General features: G+C 34.8%; 2 protein-coding genes across 4 annotated transcripts; one reads left to right on the top strand and one right to left on the bottom strand.

Annotated features, from left to right (window-relative positions):
• Positions 1-128: 128 nt before the first annotated feature.
• LOC105343105 (thrombospondin-1) lies at positions 129-6,434 on the bottom strand. 2 transcript variants are annotated; one of them, XM_034474443.2, is made up of 6 exons: positions 6,277-6,434; positions 5,581-5,694; positions 2,662-2,847; positions 975-1,145; positions 579-734; positions 129-297 (listed from the first exon to the last, which is right to left on the bottom strand). In XM_034474443.2, exons 2-6 carry the CDS (start codon positions 5,636-5,638, stop codon positions 227-229), a joined length of 642 nt encoding a protein of 213 aa, XP_034330334.2. In that variant the 5' UTR covers positions 5,639-5,694; positions 6,277-6,434; the 3' UTR covers positions 129-226. The 2 variants fall into 2 exon arrangements, with proteins under 2 accessions (XP_034330334.2, XP_034330335.2); XM_034474444.2 differs by lacking the exon at positions 6,277-6,434 and adding an exon at positions 6,161-6,184.
• Positions 6,435-7,011: 577 nt separating this feature from the next.
• LOC105343107 (transcription initiation factor TFIID subunit 9B) lies at positions 7,012-11,553 on the top strand. 2 transcript variants are annotated; one of them, XM_011450307.4, is made up of 7 exons: positions 7,012-7,168; positions 7,531-7,667; positions 7,953-8,093; positions 8,688-8,763; positions 9,913-9,924; positions 10,648-10,782; positions 11,198-11,553. In XM_011450307.4, the coding sequence occupies exons 1-7, from the start codon at positions 7,048-7,050 to the stop codon at positions 11,386-11,388; spliced, it is 813 nt and encodes a 270-aa protein (XP_011448609.3). In that variant the 5' UTR covers positions 7,012-7,047; the 3' UTR covers positions 11,389-11,553. The 2 variants fall into 2 exon arrangements, with proteins under 2 accessions (XP_011448609.3, XP_011448610.3); XM_011450308.4 differs by lacking the exon at positions 9,913-9,924 and having other exon boundaries at positions 7,013-7,168.
• The last annotated feature ends 6,329 nt before the right edge of the window (positions 11,554-17,882 follow it).

Genomic DNA, 17,882 nt, shown 5'->3' with positions numbered 1-17,882 from the left:
TGCTCTTCTGTCATTTTTACCGACAGTTTCAGATGATACTACAAGACTGTGAATGTATAGGTAATAAATGTACATGTACGTAGATATTTCACTTACACGGAATACATCTTGGTCAGTGCATTTGATACATCTCTCTCTCTCTCTCTCTCTCTCTCTCTCTCTCTCTCTCTCTCTCTCTCTCTCTCTCTCTCTCTCTCTCTCAGAGCATGAGACAGAACAACTTTAGCTAAGTTGTAACAAAAATATAACTTAATAGAATGAGACAAAGTATCCTTGTAGATAAATGAAGGATGGCACCTACAAGAGAAAAAAGATCAATGTAGGTTACGTGTATATAATTGTATATATTTCTCATATTCATGATATTCATATTTAAATTAATTTATCATGCATCATTAACAATGGGTAATCAAATACGAAACATTTCATTTAAAACAAGAAAAACTGAAATATTTTGTTTTAAAATTAAATTTTTATTTCAAATAAAATCACCGATTTCATAGTTAATTTAAACAATTTCAATTACTAGTAATCTATTGTTATCAATCTTAATTGATATTTTTAGAGCGATTTCTTGCCTTGATTTCTGACATATCGACATTTCACTTCGTCACTTCCGTCATGGCAATGTAATGTTCTATCACATCTTTGCGCAGCCGGAACGCACTGCAGCCCACTGTCACACATGAAGTCCTCATCTGCACAGTCCGATATACGAAAACTGGGAGGAATGGCTGAAAAGATAAAAGTGTCTGATTAATATTTTTTCGAATTAAAAAATATAACCACATAATCACGTTTCAACTTTTATTTTAAAATCTGATTCAATACTTATACATATCGAAATGACATAAAAAACATGTTATTTATGTCTCTGATTCGATATTAAATAATATATCTTCCAAAAGAATTATGTCAGAAGCTCGTCGTCTCCATTTTAACCATGTTAACCCCATTTCCATCGTTATACTCACTTGGGCACGGCTGTACTTCACACGCTCTGCTCTCATTGGCTAGCCCTGAGCACGGGAGTCCTCCATTGGCTGGTTTGGGGTTGACACAGTAGCGATACCTCTCCTGACGCCCGGGACCACAGACAGAGGAACACCAGTACCACCCCGACCATATAGTCCAGTTACCGTTCACTGTAAGCAGCAGAGCACTATACTAACATACTAGTACTAATGTATATGATGTAATACATCAGTACTGGTATGTACTAATAATTCAATTCTGATTGTAACGCGCTATCTGATTGGCTAAAAAACTATTTTATATCGTATAAAGAATGTTGCCTACGTCATAGTAAGACTAACGTCAAAAACGTATCAATAGCCTGACGTTATGTTTGAATTTAGTACACTTTTACCTCATTTTAATGGTCAAATGACCGTTTTTATCTACAAGAGTAAAAAATTAAATTATAAGCAATGAATTCAATATTTATTTGTTTTATACGATATAAAATGGTTTGGGACAGTTTACGCTTTATAAACCGCGAAGCACTGAATACATCAGTACTGGTATGTACTAATAAACACCTGCACCATCCTTACCTGATGATCCACTTACCGCCACTGATTGCACTAGCAAGGAACATAGTATATGCACCCACGTCTTCATTTAGAGTTTTTAATGTGTACATTTATATATGGGCGGGAGAGAGGTTAGGATATAATACAGCGGCGTAACAATTCCACAATAGTTCGAATTCATGTTCAGTTCGTAGCATCGTTTTAGAAAGTGGGGGACCAACCTCATCCAAAAAATCTTGACATGCAAAAAAAAAAAAAAAATACCAGCCCCCCTCAAAAAATGCAAAATTCCCTATTCCCGAATTCTTCAAAATCCTAAACCCCGATGCTACGTCCCTGATGTTTAATATCATGTACCTATCGGGACAGGATTTATAAAGGTCACAGTCCATTTTAACATACCATGTCACAGGATTTAAGGATGTAACAGCCCGGGCTGTGTTTACGTACTAATACAGGATTTAGGAATGTAACAGATCATACGGATTTCATAAAAACTTCAACAATCCATGTCAACACATTTTAGGACAAAATTTAAAGCAATATATAGCATGCAGTCTATATTACATATCAGTGAAATATTTATAGAAATGTAACAGTCCAAGTTTAAACATTCCTGGACAGGATTTGGGAATGTAACAGCCCATATTTACACATACCGGAACAGGATTTGTAAATGTAACAGCCCAAGTTAACACATATACCTGGACAAGATTTGGGAATATAATTATTACGGAACAGGATTTGGGGAATGTAACAGTCCATGTTTACACATACCGGAACAGGATTTGGAAAATGTAACAGCCCATATTTACACATTACGGAACAGGATTTGGAAATGTAACAGCCCACATTTACACATACCTGGACATGATTTGGGAATGTAACAGCCCATATTTACACATACCGGAACAGGATTTTGGAATGTAACAGCCCATATTTACACATACCGGAACAGGATTTGGGAGTGTAACAGCCCATATTTACACATACCGGAACAGGTTTTTGGAATGTAACAGCCCATATTTACACAAACCTGGACATGATTTGGGAATATAACAGCCCATATTTAATTGCACATACCGGAACATGATTCTTGAATGTAACAGCCCACATTTACACATACCTGGACATGATTTGGGAATGTAACAGCCCATGTGTTCCCTGGCCGTCTCGTTTACTCGCTGCCCGTCCTTGTCTAACCAGTGGGCTTGACGAAACGAGTCTCCATAGCCACAGGTCACCGAGCACGACGTCCAGCCGGACCACGGGCTCCATCCGGGCAACTTCTGGACCTCCACAACACCGCCGGCTGACGTAGCAACAGGAACAGAGGGAAAATCGAAAAACAATGTTTTAATATTTTGCAGTGTCTCGCATATCTTACTATAGTATTCATATCTCGGGTTTTTTTTTAGTTTAAAAATACTTTCGAAACTCTTATATAGCACATAATTTCATATTTGTTTTAGGAGACTATTATTCTTTTTCTACTTTTTTTGGAGGGGGGGGGGGGTGAGATTGTCATAATTTGTTTTAATGTACGATGCTTTAGCTTTAAGGTGGTATGGGACGTCTGTCGATATTAATATGGATTAAAGTACATTATAATTGAAATACTTTCACCGGTTAGAGTTTTCAAATTTTACAATTATTAACCAAAAATAGCTTTTAAAAATATTTGGAGAGGTAAAAATCGTAAAGGCCCAAGCGGGATTCGAACTCATGACTTACAGCTAGGTTCGTAGTAAACCCTCTAACCCACTGCGCTACGCTGTTACATGTAGGTGACAATAATGGGAAAGAAACTTCTTACATAATTACACTTTAATTTATTTTACTGTTTATTTCGATAAACAATACGTCACAACATGCATGGCAGTGTCCCATACCACCTTAAAATGCAGAACGTTCAGTTTATACAGAAATCATTTGCTGGTCGTTAATGTGAATTTCCTGAAAATTATTTATTGATTTTAAAATTTCACTTGATCAAAATAAATAATAAACCGGAGTCATAATGATGAGGGATAAACTAACTGAAAAACGATTTATTAATTTTAATAGGACTAAAGAAAATTGTCAGAAAATAATTATAATATCACTTAATTTTCCACGGCAAAGTCCCAAAAACTTTTTTGTGACCTTTTTTATAGTATATTTTGTAAGATCAGCAATATAAAGAAGCCATGCACCCCCCCCCCCCCAATAAAAAAAGGTAAAGAACAAACAAAAACTCAAAATAATTTTGCTGCCAATTACGGTATAAGTAATGTTTACATAATAAAATTACATTTTAAATAACATTGCACAAAATATGATGGATGTTTGACAAAAATGACATGTAGCTATAATATGTTTTCTGCAGCAATGAGAGGGATGAATAGTCATCTTTATCTCAGTGTGAAACGCATTTAAGCCTTAAAATAAAGGAAAGCGGGGATCAAGAAGGGATCGGGTGAGCTAGGGCCCCCTCCCCTGGAAATTCCAAACGTTTTTAATTTTAAATCACACACTTTTTAGTATGATTATCAAAAATAAGAATCGGGCCCCCTCATTATCCCTTGGACCCCCTCCACGAAAAAATCTGAATCCGTGCATGAAAAGATATAAACACCTCCATGACCAAAAAAAAAAAAAACCCCAGACAAAAGAAGGGAAATGTAGGCGAAATGTACAGACATTTTTGCCTCACAATTTAGACATTCCATTATGTGTGGCAACTTTGTATAATGCACTAATTTATATTCTTATCGAAACGACGTTAACATGGTTAAAGGCTCAAATTCAAGGCGATGCTTTTGTCTAATTATCGCTTTTTTGCGGTAACAAAACGTAATTTATTTCAATTTGATTTTCGGTGTCACTCAGGACTGAATATTTTCCCCGTGGTCATAACAAGTGTCCATATAGCGCCGATATCTGACTTTTAATCGCTCAGTTCCTATTGACATGTTTTGGCTAGAGTTTTTAGCTTTCAGATGGAGTTGATACTAGCCTATCGCGTACCATGTACGTACGTATAAACATTAGACATAAACTACTATGAAAATATTGCGTATTTGTTGTTTTTACGGGTCATTTAGAGGAGTGATTCACAGCAACCCTTTTCCAATGTTAGACAATATGCTCAAATATGGTTGGAAGTTTTTCATAAAGTTTATTTTAATTCTAAAATTCAAATTATCATACCAATTTAATTACAGCCTTTCATGCAATGTATATAACATATTTATACTGCATGCCAGATTATCTTTCGAAATACTAGTATTTTGCATAAAAAATATAGTTTAACTTAATTATACGTTCACAAGAGAAAATTTGTTTTTAAGCACTCTTCCGAATCTCATAATTTAAATTCATCAATGATTGCTGTGTTAAAAGAAATCATTCAATTAATTCGTTTCCAATACCGGTATGCTAAATTTTCTTTCAGCACACACATGGAAAATTCAATTTGAATTTACTAAATCTACATGCATTGTCTAACGTACAAGCTATATGTGTGCTAAACATTTTTCGTGCGCTGGAAAATCAATTTGAATTTTAAAGATAGAGCCCAATCTACATGGTTCATTGTATAAAAAGACAGCATTAGATATGAAATATGTGCCAGACAATTTGTAAATTATCTGCCTAAGCTCTACAATCTATTAAATCTATACAATGTACAAGTCACTGAAGTTTGACAACTTTGTTGAACTTTGATTCTTTATTTTGATATACTTAGCGAAGGGTGAATCTATGCAATTTAAAAGTCACTAAAGTTTGAAGACTTTATTGAACTTAAATTTTTTTTAAAAATTTTGATAACCTAAGAGAGAGAGAGAGAGAGAGAGAGAGAGAGAGAGAGAGAGAGAGAGAGATGAACAAACAGATGATGGATGGACAGACGGACACAGATCAAGAGAAATGGACAAAACAACAGAGAAGGGAAAAAAACAATCACAGAGAAAGACAGCAAAATTTAGAAAGACAGAACAAATTACGATACATGAACAGAACGAGAGAGGAAGAGACCGACAGAAAATAAAATCAGTCTTACCTTCATAAAAACAGCTGATTACGATCACAGTAAACAAGGTTAAACACCTGTGCGCCATGATATACAGGTAGACAGCAAGTTATACACCTGTAAGGGCGGACTGATCGTCGACTCCTGTAAAATAAAGTCACACGACGATATCATTAGAATCCATCGCGGTACTATAACTGACACAACGCGATGATCAACGCGGCAGTTATCTACTGACCGCCCTGTCTAATTAATTAATGTTTGATATCCACTGAACCACGGCCAATACTGTCTGTGATTGTGTGGGTATATTTAAATCTACCCCCAAGTTTATGAAGAATATCCACGGGTCGATGATCCGTAAAGAAACCAAAAGAGTATAACCACTTCCAGATGAACGTTTGTTATGAATTTACAGTGTGCGTCGGAAATGACCGCGAGTTGACCTATTTAATTATAACCGGCTTTTTAAAATACATGTATATATATTTCATTATCATTTACAGTGTCAAATTCAGTAAACGTTGGTTTTCGTATTCGAGGACCTAACACGTGCTATAGATTTCTTGTGAAGTTGTTGACAATGTAGATCGTTTTAAAAATAACAAACCTATAGTACGACCTGCATATGTTCCTCTGTGTTATCACAAAGTACACAGAATTAACAAGCCTGGGATTACAAAAACGAAAACGACAATTACGAAAGACCAGTAAATCCTTTCTTACCTTAGAAGAGTCTTGCGACACAAACAAGTGGGAGCGCGTCCATGTTCATTAAATTTCACAACATTAAGGGGGAGTTGAAAGTTATCGTCACAACTGAACGATGTCGCTCAAGTGTGATTTATGTGTAATGTGTGTCGACGCGCATGCAGAAATTATGTCACTGTTGTATGGTTGTGTTTAATTTGATTTTTTTAACATGACATTTGTAAATCATTTTACTATGCTAGATGGGGGAGGGACTGTGAATAGGGGGTAATTTAGTGTTATCTTAAACTACATGTAGATGCGTATGTGGGTCATGTAAATTACAATATTAGTTTATAACACACACACACACACACTCTCTCTCTCTCTCTTTCTCTCTCTCTCTTTTCATATCTCTCTCTCTCTTTTCAAATCCCCCCTCTCTCTCTCTCTCTCTCTCTCTCTCTCCCTCTCTCTCTCTCTTCCTCTCTCTCTCTCTCTGAGTATGTCTGTCTGTCTCTGTTTCTCAAGGATATATGAACTTCCAAAGAAGTGATAACACAAAGTCAATTTAAATTATGTAATTAATGGCATCGCCAAGATAAATAAATGTATTAAGAAATTCAAAGTTTTAGTCCTTCATTCAACAATATGTAAATCAGTCTCTCTCTCTCTCTCTCTCTCTCTCTCTCTCTCTCTCTCTCTCTCTCTCTCTCTCTCTCTCTCTCTCTCTCTCTCTCTCTCTCTCTCTCTCTCTTTTAACATCGGGATCGAGATTTCCCCCTATATTCAACTCGTCAACAAAAAATGGCGTCCCCTGTGAAAAGTTCGCCGCGAGATGCTCAAGTTATGGGCGCAATTTTGAAAGAAATGGGTGTTACAGAATATGAACCTAGAGTTGTGAATGTCATGTTGGAGTTTGTTTATCGTAAGACAATTGTAGCATCAGTATGATATTGAAATTGAGCGCATAGATGAAACGCTATGCATTGGATTGTAATTTCTTCAGTATGAAAGATAACGTTATATGATTTTATTGACAAGTCAGCTTTATATTCATTTTATTTTTTAAGAGTGATATACGTTACAATGTCTAATTTTGTCACATGTAGAAATGAATGAAAATAAGAGCCACTACTCTCATCCATTTATCTGATAAATAAACGTGTCATACATACGAAATTCTTCAGAACTTTCTTACATGTGACCATTGTAACTATTGACCACTAAACTGTATATTAACAGTTTTACAAATTCTACAGTAGTCCTATCCTTGCAAATTATTGACAGGTTATGTCACGGACGTGTTGGAGGATGCGAAAGTTTACTGTAACCATGCCAACAAGAAGAGTCTGGATGCTGAGGACATCAAGCTGGCCGTTCAATGTCGAATGGACCACTCTTTTACCAGTCCTCCCCCAAGAGACGTATGTTTGAACTTGTATATGAAGTTAAATACTGAAAGTGAAAGCAATTGATTGAAATCATAGCATAAAAAAAGGTTTTGGTTGTACTCAATTTATTTAAAAATTTGTCTGAATACCTCAAATTACAACCATTTCCTTCCTTATTCTTATGCAATGTGATGTTTACAAATAATTAAAAAAAAAAAGGCTTAGGAGTCTAAGGATAAGAGAACAGTTTTACGAAGAAAAAAAAATTAAAATACAGGAAAAATTAAAGGTTTCATTTCTGTTCTGTTTTTTTTAAAGCTTTTAATGGAAATTTCAAAACACAAGAACAGTCAGGTGATGCCCCTGATCAAGCCTTACACAGGACTGCGTCTCCCACCGGACAGGTACTGTCTGTCCGCCCCCAACTATAGAATGAGCAGCCACAAAGCTGTCAAAAAGGTAAGATCACCTATTGCACTGATGAGGGGGCTCCTATTATGTTCAAATAGTTCAATCCTCAAATCAATGGTAAACTACTTTATTAGGATGTATAGCATGATGGCTAAGATAGCAATTTTTTTTAAGGAAAATATGATTCTTTAAAATTAAAATTCCAAAGCCTCAGGCGGATTTGACCTCATAATGTTCACAAGCCTGATAATTTAACCGTGGAGCCATGATATTCATTTAAATAAATTGATACTTAAAATTTTACAGATCATTCATTGCCATCCAGTTGCATTATGTCATAAAAAGTATAAACCTTGAGATAGTGAGCTACCTTAAACCCTTAACATGGATCTGAAACAAAATTTAAAAGGGTATTCCTGGTCTCACCTCAATGTCTCTTTCTTTTTATTAATTTCTACCGATTTTACCAGCAATAAGAGATACTGGTGGTTACGTTATTGAGGGCTAATTTTTCACTGAAATTTTTCAAGAACCTTAAAGTTATTTGTCCATCTGCTGGTCTTTCCATTCCTGATTCAAATTGAAATGCAATTAAAATGCAGGAAGTTTATGATATGAGTATTAATTTGATCTGTTTTTAAGCACCAAGCTAGAATACAGATAGGACTTCCTCAGTTTCAGCAGAGAATCAACTTAAGTCAGATGTCCATGACACCAGGTATGTATTAACACACACCCTCTCTAAAAAAAAATAAAAACACAAAACAACACACAAAATCCATCCCCTTCCAAAAAAAAATTTAGAAACTAGAACCCCCCCCCTTTCCAAACAAACAGACCATAAACAAAAAAAAAGAAATCATTTTCTTTCTCATTAATAAAAAATGCAACAATATACAATTATTTAATGCTTGAGCAGTCGATAGACCCGAATATTTTTCCCATGGTGCAGGGAACAGCTCAGTATGATCTATTGCCCGAGGCCAACAGCCGAGGGCAATAGATCATACTGAGCTGTTCCCTGCATCAAGGGATAAATATTCGGGTCTATCAACTGTTCAGGCATTAAATAATTGTTTTATTACCTAATTCTGTTTTAAGTATTTTGTGTTCACAATTATAAATTACAGAAGGTTTTCATACCATGAAGATAAATTTTAAGAACAATTGTAAAAAAAAATATAATAGAGTTATCTTTTAATCTTGTAGCAATTTTACTTTTTCTAAAATACGTTACCGGATACGTTGCCGGTCCAATAGATTGCAGTCTATTGACTGGCAGTCAAATAGATCGCAGTCTATTGACCGGTAGTTCAATAGATCACTTTCAAATCTGAATCCACATACAAAATAGAAGAAAATTTTTAATTTATAATAACACAACAAAATTCCTTTGATTAGGTAATAATAAGAATTGTTTTAATTATGAACACAATATTATGCTAAAATAAATGCATTATGCAATTCTATTAAAGAAGGTCAGTTAATCATTATACTGAACTACCTTAAATCATTAAGACTTTCGCAAATTAGAAGATAGAATGGAATACAGCAAAAAATATTCAATATTCACATTTTAGCATCTGTCTTTTTGATAATTGAGTGATGACATTGCAAATGGAAAGAAGGGGAAACAAGTTACTTAATATTTTTAGAATTATGTTATTTGGAATCAAAACTGCATGAATTGAATGTCATTTTGTTAAAAGGTAAATGACATATAAAGCAAAAGCCTATGACAGTTTAAAAAAGATGTATGGAAAACTGTTATGGATGAAAATCATGTTTATAAATGTACTTTTTAATTAAGAGATGTAACATATAAACGATAATGTTGGATTTCAACTTTCTTTTTCTTTCCTGACAGGTTTTTTGGCTGGTAAATATTCTCAATTTGTATGGAATGCCATTTTTACTCCTGTTTGCATCTCCCTCAAGCTTTATCTGAATGCAATTCACCCCCTTAAGGAGGCTGGATGGTCAACTTACCCACAAGATGTACCTTAAATTATAAGATATGATTTGTTTAGCTATAAACTGTTATTAAGTAATTAAAAAAATTACTTGTATCTAAATTTAAATTTATTGTGTCCTAACGCAGAGCTCTTCTTCTTTAAATGGCCGCAACCATCCATCTTCTTCTTTAAGGTAGTATGGGACATATGTCGATATTAATGTGGATTAAAGTACATTATAATTGAAATACTTTCACTGATTTAGAATTTTTAAATTTTACAATATTTAACCAAAAAAATAGCTTTAAAAATATTTGGGGAGGTAAAAATTGTAAAAACCCCCGCAGGATTCGAACTCATGACTTAAAGATTCGTAGTGAACTCTTTAAACCACTGCGCTACGCTGATACAGATAGATGAAATAATTAGGAAAGAAACTTCTTATATATTATACTTAGTTTTATTGCTTATTTTGATAAACAATACATCACAATATGGAAATGTCCCATACCACCTTAAGGAGACCAGTACAGTCTAAAAATGGCCGTAACCATCCAGCTTTCTAGAAGTTCAAATTTACCTTTCTGTGTATTTGTCAGTTATACCCCTTTCCGTTGTGTCTTACTCAGGAGGATTTATTATTTCAGGGAAACTTGGCGCTGGGGGTCCTCATCTCACAGTGGTCAGCAAACCAGGGATGGGTGTCCCAGCTGTTACCATAGTAACCAAACCATCAGGTCAGCAGACCATGACTGCTAAGCCAGCCATCAGGATTTCTACAGGTGGGTGTTTTGACATCTTAATTTCAAAGATGATTCATTTCAGATAGGTTATATTTCAGGAGACAAATATATTTTTTGGTGTTTGTTGAAAAAAAACCCAACAAACTGTAGTACATGTACAATCACTGTAGCATTGTTGATTGGTTAGATGATCAATAAGAAATTTTGATAAGTTACTTGATGACTTTGAAATCATAAAAATAGTATTTAATGGTAGAACAAGTATTAAAATGTGTTATTGGCACATCTTGGCATAAATAGTTTGAAGTTACTTGAAATTAATGTATTCTAGATTGAGGCAAATATTAAACCTTTTATTTGGAAGTACATGTATAGTATTAGCAGCACAGCATTTTAAGTGCAACTCTATTTATTTAACTAAACTACTGCATGTTCAATGTGAATGTAATTGTAGGGACGTCCTTAAACTCTCTGAATCAGAACCGCACGTTCCACCAGGTGGTGTCCACCTCAAGTAGCCACGCAGGTCCACAGCATACGATTCAATTCCAGCCGCTTCAGAGTACCACCACCTCTCTTATCACTAACCAATCGATGAATCCGCTCAAACGCAAAATGGAGGACGACTATGATAATCCTTCTTGATGAAGATCCGGTTGTAAAGGAGAAAAAATAAATATGAAGATAGTGCTTATCAACCTTATTTGACTTAAGAGTTGTACATTGATAGTGTACTTTTCAGCCTCTTTTGTTAGAGAGCTGATAACATAGTTGTACAGGATTTACAGTAATGTGATGTTTGAATGGTGTTTCAATTATCGGAGGGTTCTGTGTACAGTGTTATGATGAGAGGAGAATACCCTGAGACTGAATGTTTGTCTCGTACATACTGTTTAGTAAAGCTGTTGTATACAGTAATTGAGATTTCTGTATACTGTAAATTCAATACATATCCATAAAATAGTACATGTCTATACAGTATTTATGTACATGTATTACATGCAATGTTATTCTCTTTCATATTTTCATTTACTTATACATTCTTTCCTTTGTGTATATATCAAACTGTTGAAACTTTAATTTAATTTTGTTGTATTTTTCAACAACTGATATTTAACTTGTGTTTTGGTACTGTGAAATGATGCTCGGGAGACAGATTATTGGTATACATGTATAAGTTAAATTAAGCAGGCTTAACTTTATGCCCCTCTTCAAAGAAGGGAGGGTATATTGCTTTGCTGCTGTCCGTTTGTCTCTGTGTTGGTCGGTTGGTCCACCAACAGTTTCCATTCATTTTTTTTACAGAGGTTGCACATATTGAAATGAAATACAGATTTATCGTAAGAATAATAATATCTATGTCAATTTCGATTATGGGTACGATTGAGCAATTTTTGACAGAGTTATGCCCCTTGAATGTAGAAAAGTTCCAATTATTTGCAGTTTCGGTTTTTCTTTGCAGAGGTTGCACTTACTGAAATGAAATTTGGAAGCCTATACAGATTTATCATAATAATATCTATGTCAAATTTAATTTTGGGTATGATTGTGCAATTTTCATCAGTAATCTTCTTTGGACATAGAAAAAATTTTGGATTATTTGCAGTTTCTGTTCATTTTCTTCGCGGATGTTACCAAGGGAGGGCGGCATAAGTGTTTAATAAACATCTCTTGTTAAATTTTATTTCTATTAATATCATTCACAGTATATTTAATGCTATATATGAATAAAACATGGTTTAAACATGATAAACGGATTTATTTGTATTACATGCTAATTGGACAAGTAAAGGTGAAAACCTTATACAGTTGAACTTCGATATCTTTAACACTGATGTCTCGAATATGATGGATATGTCGAAGTGATTTGTAAGTCCCAACCACTTATTTTTAAGTATCCCCCCCCCCAATATCTCGAAAACTTGGATATCTCGAAATTTTTAAACAGTTCCATCTAGTTCGAGATAACGAAAACGCGCGTTATTCAATTTGTCTGCTCGCCTGATATTCAATTTGTCCGCTCACATGAGGACATTTATTGACATGAAAACGTCAAAAATATATCAGTTTTTAACCGGGTTTTCCAACGGAAAAATCCGGTTATTAAAATGGTGAAAATGGCGGGCGGGCGGGCGGCTGCCAAAAGGGTACCCTCATTGTACGGGTAACTCCTCCTACAGTTTTCAAGATAGGAAGTTGTTCTTTTGCAGATCAATTGTACATATATCAGAGGTGTGCATATTGCTAGGATTTTGATTTCCGATAATTTATCGAAAAAATACCAGCTTTTGAACTTAGTCATTTTTGGCAAAATATTGCATATAGGGTACCTTCATTGTACGGATAACTCCTCCTACAGTTCTCAGGATAGGAAGTTGTTCTTTTGCAGATCAATTGTACATATATCAGAGGTGTGCATATTGCTAGGATTTTGATTTCCGATAATTTATCGAAAAAATACCAGCTTTTGAAGTCATTTTTTGGCAAAATACTGCATATAGGGTACCTTCATTGTACGGATAACTCCTCCTACAGTTCTCAAGATAGGAAGTTGTTCTTTTGCAGATCAATTGTACATATATCAGAGGTGTGCATATTGCTAGGATTTTGATTTTCCGATAATTAATCGAAAAAATACCAGCTTTTGAACTTAGTCATTTTTTGGCAAAATATTGCATATTGGGTACCCTCATTGTACGGATAACTCCTCCTACAGTTCTCAAGATAGGAAGTTGTTCTTTTGCAGATCAATTGTACATATATCAGAGGTGTGCATATTGCTAGGATTTTGATTTTCCGATAATTTATGAAAAAATTACTAGCTTTTGAACTTAGTCATTTTTTGGCAAAATGTTGCATATACATGTAGGGTACTCCATTTCACTGGATAAGGGTTGACATGGATTATGGATACAGTTTACATAAAAGAAAACCCGGTTTGCTGTCACATTGACAGCTTTTCACTTGTTGCTATATTGAATGAAATTTTGTTTCAAACAGTATGAACAAAAAATTAGCCTTTTAATCTGTAGATAATTATGTTCAAGTAGAAGAGAGTATCGCCATTTGTTTGTTTAATTTTACATGTACTATTAAATTCCTTGATGCCAGTTCCAAGTACGCCGGCAGATGAGATGGCAACCCAACAATGAATTATCTTGAGCATATATCGTTTCTCATTATCTTCAATAGTTTATGCACCTTTTCATACCCAACTTGAAAAACACCATAAGGAAAATGACAAATTGCTGACACTTTGTAAACAAATTTTTGCAGAAATTTTTATCATGCCTCGTTTCAAAAATCATTATCAGATATGGAGAAGAAAAAAATTATAAAAAAAGAAACAGATTATCAGAGGAGGTATAAAAACGAGTGAATAGCGCCCCAAAACATATATACAGTTCTATGGAACCCGGCGAATATATAATTTTTTTTATATACAAAAACTTTCTTTTCATTACTCTCCTTTTTGTACAAGAATCAAACAAAAATTTTACGGTGAACAATTCTTTCAGGATCATAAAACGTTCCATCAGCTTCCGAACTGACTTTCGCCAGATAATGTCAATGATTTTTTTTGAGAGGGGGATTCTTTATCACGGAAGGTGATTTTGACACGCGAAGTAATATCAAGAGGGGGCACTTCTGCCAAATTGTGAGTCGACATTTATTGTCTGGCTGTGTGAAGTCTGGCATAGTGGGTGATTAGTGCTATCCTGGCATAGTGGGTGATTAGTGCTACCTGTTGCCAGACGACTCGTGCAATTATACCTGACTGGCAGCAAAGTGTCCTTGTAGATGCCATGGAATTTTAGGGGATGTTTTTATGCAGATATCTTTTTTTTGTTACTGGAGCAGTTTTTAATTTGGTTTCAGTCAATGATTGATGCGTATATTAGTCTGAAAAAGCTTGGATATATGTTGTCTCATCATCATCATCATCATCATCATCACGTGTTCATATATTAAAATAAATATCGTTATAACTATTATAATAAGGTGACCCTAGAAGATGTCATGGAGTGTTAAGCGATGTTTTTATGCAGATACATCTTTTCTCTAAAAAGCTTGGATATTTGTTGTCTCATCATCATCATCATCTTCTTCACCATCTTCATCATCACGTGTTAATATATTAATGTCGATATAAGTTGACCCATGAAGAGTATCTAATATATATCAGACTATAAAAAACACACAATTAGATTAGTGTAACGCAATTTTATAAACCGGTTTTTTTTCCATCAGTTTACATAAGATCATACTATACATCGCATTCGATAATTTTAGTTAGCGGTACATGGAATCACACAGTATGCATTCTTTAAATATGTTGATCTAAATGATTATTTTAACGAATGTAGCTACTTTTTCAATTCAAATGTGAACTTGAATTCGATGAATCATTTAATTAATATGAGAAAGAAATGCATCAAGAGTAAAATTGTTTTGTTTTAATCAATAACCAGTTAAATATTGACAAAGTAAAAAAAAAAAGCACCACACAGTGATGTATCTGGTGTATAAATATGCATAAAGAAGTACTATATTATTTTTTGTTCATAGATGAATGCTACATGAACAGCTGAATAGTAGAACTAAGTCTTTTCGTCATTCAGTAACTAGCGTTTCCTTGAATGAGATTGCACAATAATTTTTCTTACGTTCTCGCTCACAATTATAAATGTTCCAAATTCCAAAAGAACATAAATTATAGATCCATTCTCGCACTTGTCTTATTATGACATCACAATGCACTGGAATGTCATTTTCTGACGTCATAGAACGTTGTATATGCGCACTCGATATATAGTCTACCCATTTTTTCCCCAGCACATTATATATATATATATACATTCTAAGTGCACAACGAGGGAAAGTCTCAACACATTTCATAATAATTCAAATGTTAAAAACAAAATTACCACCTTCGAAAATTACAGTTCCTGCACTTGCATTTGAGAATATACCGGTAGGTGGCGAACACCGGCTTGTCCCCCTCACAGTTCAAACTGACGGCCTTCATGATGGACAGTGAGTCCCGGCAACACTTACAGTGGTAGTTAAAGGGTCGGTACAGTACGGGGCTGAATGTGACCCGCGGCTCGGTCTTGGACTTGGAGCAGAATCCCTTACACCGTGCCAGGAGAATGTGCTAGACGAGAAACAAAAAATATTATATCAAAACTTTATGTCCAAGGTGCTTTTTAGTACTTGTGTATTAAATAATATAGGGAGCTGTAAAAATAAAAATGGGCCTATGATACAGTAATCTCATCGAGTTACTGATCCGCTTCGCTACTGATCACAAATCCTTGGCCTTGACTTGGGAAGATGCTGTAAACGGAAAGAAAATTATTCTAAATCAATCCAACACTTCTAAGTATTTTATTGGTATTTGATGTACATATATCTTCGTGTCTTTTTAGGAAAAGGATTGGTTGGACAATGCATGGTCCACTTTTGTGTGTACCGGTATATGTATATTTTGATGGACTTTTTTTATGAAAACGTTTTGGTTCGTGAATTTCTCAATCAATAAACTTTGTTTAACAGTTAACAAACAACAATCTGCAGAATCTTAATCAATAGATATAAGTGTACTTCTATGACTGCCATTCAAACAGCACATTGAGTATGAAATAGATATTCACAATGCATTGCTTAAATGCGTCAATTATTTGTAAAACTTCAAATTAGCACCAAGCCCTAAATCGTAGGCTGCTTTTTCAAAGCAACAGTAATAGGCCTATAAGTTTCCCACTCGCCACTGCCCAGCAAAATGACTGCAACCTTCCCTCATCACCCACCCCCCACCCTCCCAATGGATATACGACAAGAACCTTTATAGCACACAACTGATGTTATATAGATCATTTTTTTTTTAAATTTAATGCTAGCATCACCCATAGCTTGCACTTATAAAAACCACATAACGATGTAATTCCACTTGGCCAAAATTTAATCATTTGTCTAAAAATATTTACTTTGCTACATCACGAACAACGTGGTTATAGTTTGTTTAAGGGTCCGCCAAAACATCGTTGTTTGGCCACAGAGGACACGACATTTCACAGTCTCTATAACACGGGCGTATTGAATGATGATACGGAGCGCCATTGAATGTATATATAGCGGTAGATCAAAAGGAGTACCGAAGAGATGCTGTGAAGTTGCTACAGCAACGGGGGTTAGCTTACGAAGGGTTTTACAACCAGCAAGGCACCTTACAGGAAGGGTTATGTATAAATAAAATTCAGATTATTTTCCCGACGACACTAAAAAAATATTCTTTGGTTAAGGTGGGTTTGGTGAGTGCTTCGTATCTATTAATTAATTTTATCTATATTAGCTTTCGAATATGAATTTTTTTTATCAGTCTGAAAAAAGTTTGATTCTCATAAATCAATATAAGAAAAAGGACGCGGCTGACAGAAATGATTTGCTATATAAAAATCCATGCACTTCCCATGCACCTGTACAAATATTTGGTGTTTTCATTTTAATATTTATGTATTTTCTAAAAAGTTCTTATCTACATGAGCGTATAACTAAACACGTACACATTGATGTATTTTACCACAACCAAAAAGAAAAGTGCAAAGGCTTTACGCTAAACCCATCTTTTCTGAAAAAAAGAAAACGTCTAACACCTTCCCCACCCATTTTCCTTAAAAAAAATAAAGCCCCCCCCCCCCCCAAAAAAAAAAAACAAGCAAACAAACAAGAAAACATTTTCATCCAGATGACTATACCACATGCTACATGGCAATGTTTTGTTTCTTACCTTCTTCTCACAGTTCTTTGTCGGGTGTTCGATTGTATGGACGAAGTAGTGTTTCATACACCTATTCTCTCTCCGCTTAGAGTCCACCATTTGAGCACCACAGAGCAACAGCAACACAAGCGCAACACAGCTAGTCCACGCGCAACAGGCTCTCCAACCAAGCGGACTTTTTATCATATTAAGTCATCTGCAGGATTGGTTGAAGGACATTGAAAAAACCAGTAAAAAAAGCCCTCTATATTTACATTTTACTTATATGCATGTCTTGCACTGTTTGAAATGCTCACAAACAAGTGTTATCTATGAATTTTTTTTTTCAGAAAAAAAAGTCTGTGTAAAAAAAGGAATA

Source organism: Magallana gigas, chromosome 8, assembly GCF_963853765.1.
Source record: "Magallana gigas chromosome 8, xbMagGiga1.1, whole genome shotgun sequence".
NCBI classification, from domain to species: domain Eukaryota; kingdom Metazoa; phylum Mollusca; class Bivalvia; order Ostreida; family Ostreidae; genus Magallana; species Magallana gigas.
Note: the sequence above shows the minus strand (reverse complement) of the source record. Positions and strands in the feature narration are given on the sequence as shown.

What these genes read in the sequence shown, in the direction of transcription:
- LOC105343105 (XM_034474443.2), bottom strand. Translation starts at nt 5,638, where the DNA reads ATGGCGCACAGGTGTTTAACCTTGTTTACTGTGATCGTAATCAGCTGT. An exon ending in CATTCCCAAATCATGTCCAG is followed by an intron (nt 1,146 to 2,661) that starts GTATGTGTAAAT and finishes TGCTGCTTACAG; the next exon opens with TGAACGGTAACTGGACTATA. An exon ending in TGAAGTACAGCCGTGCCCAA is followed by an intron (nt 735 to 974) that starts GTGAGTATAACG and finishes TTATCTTTTCAG; the next exon opens with CCATTCCTCCCAGTTTTCGT.
- LOC105343107 (XM_011450307.4), top strand. Translation starts at nt 7,048, where the DNA reads ATGGCGTCCCCTGTGAAAAGTTCGCCGCGAGATGCTCAAGTTATGGGC. An exon ending in CCAGTCCTCCCCCAAGAGAC is followed by an intron (nt 7,668 to 7,952) that starts GTATGTTTGAAC and finishes TTTTTTTTAAAG; the next exon opens with CTTTTAATGGAAATTTCAAA. An exon ending in GCCACAAAGCTGTCAAAAAG is followed by an intron (nt 8,094 to 8,687) that starts GTAAGATCACCT and finishes TCTGTTTTTAAG; the next exon opens with CACCAAGCTAGAATACAGAT.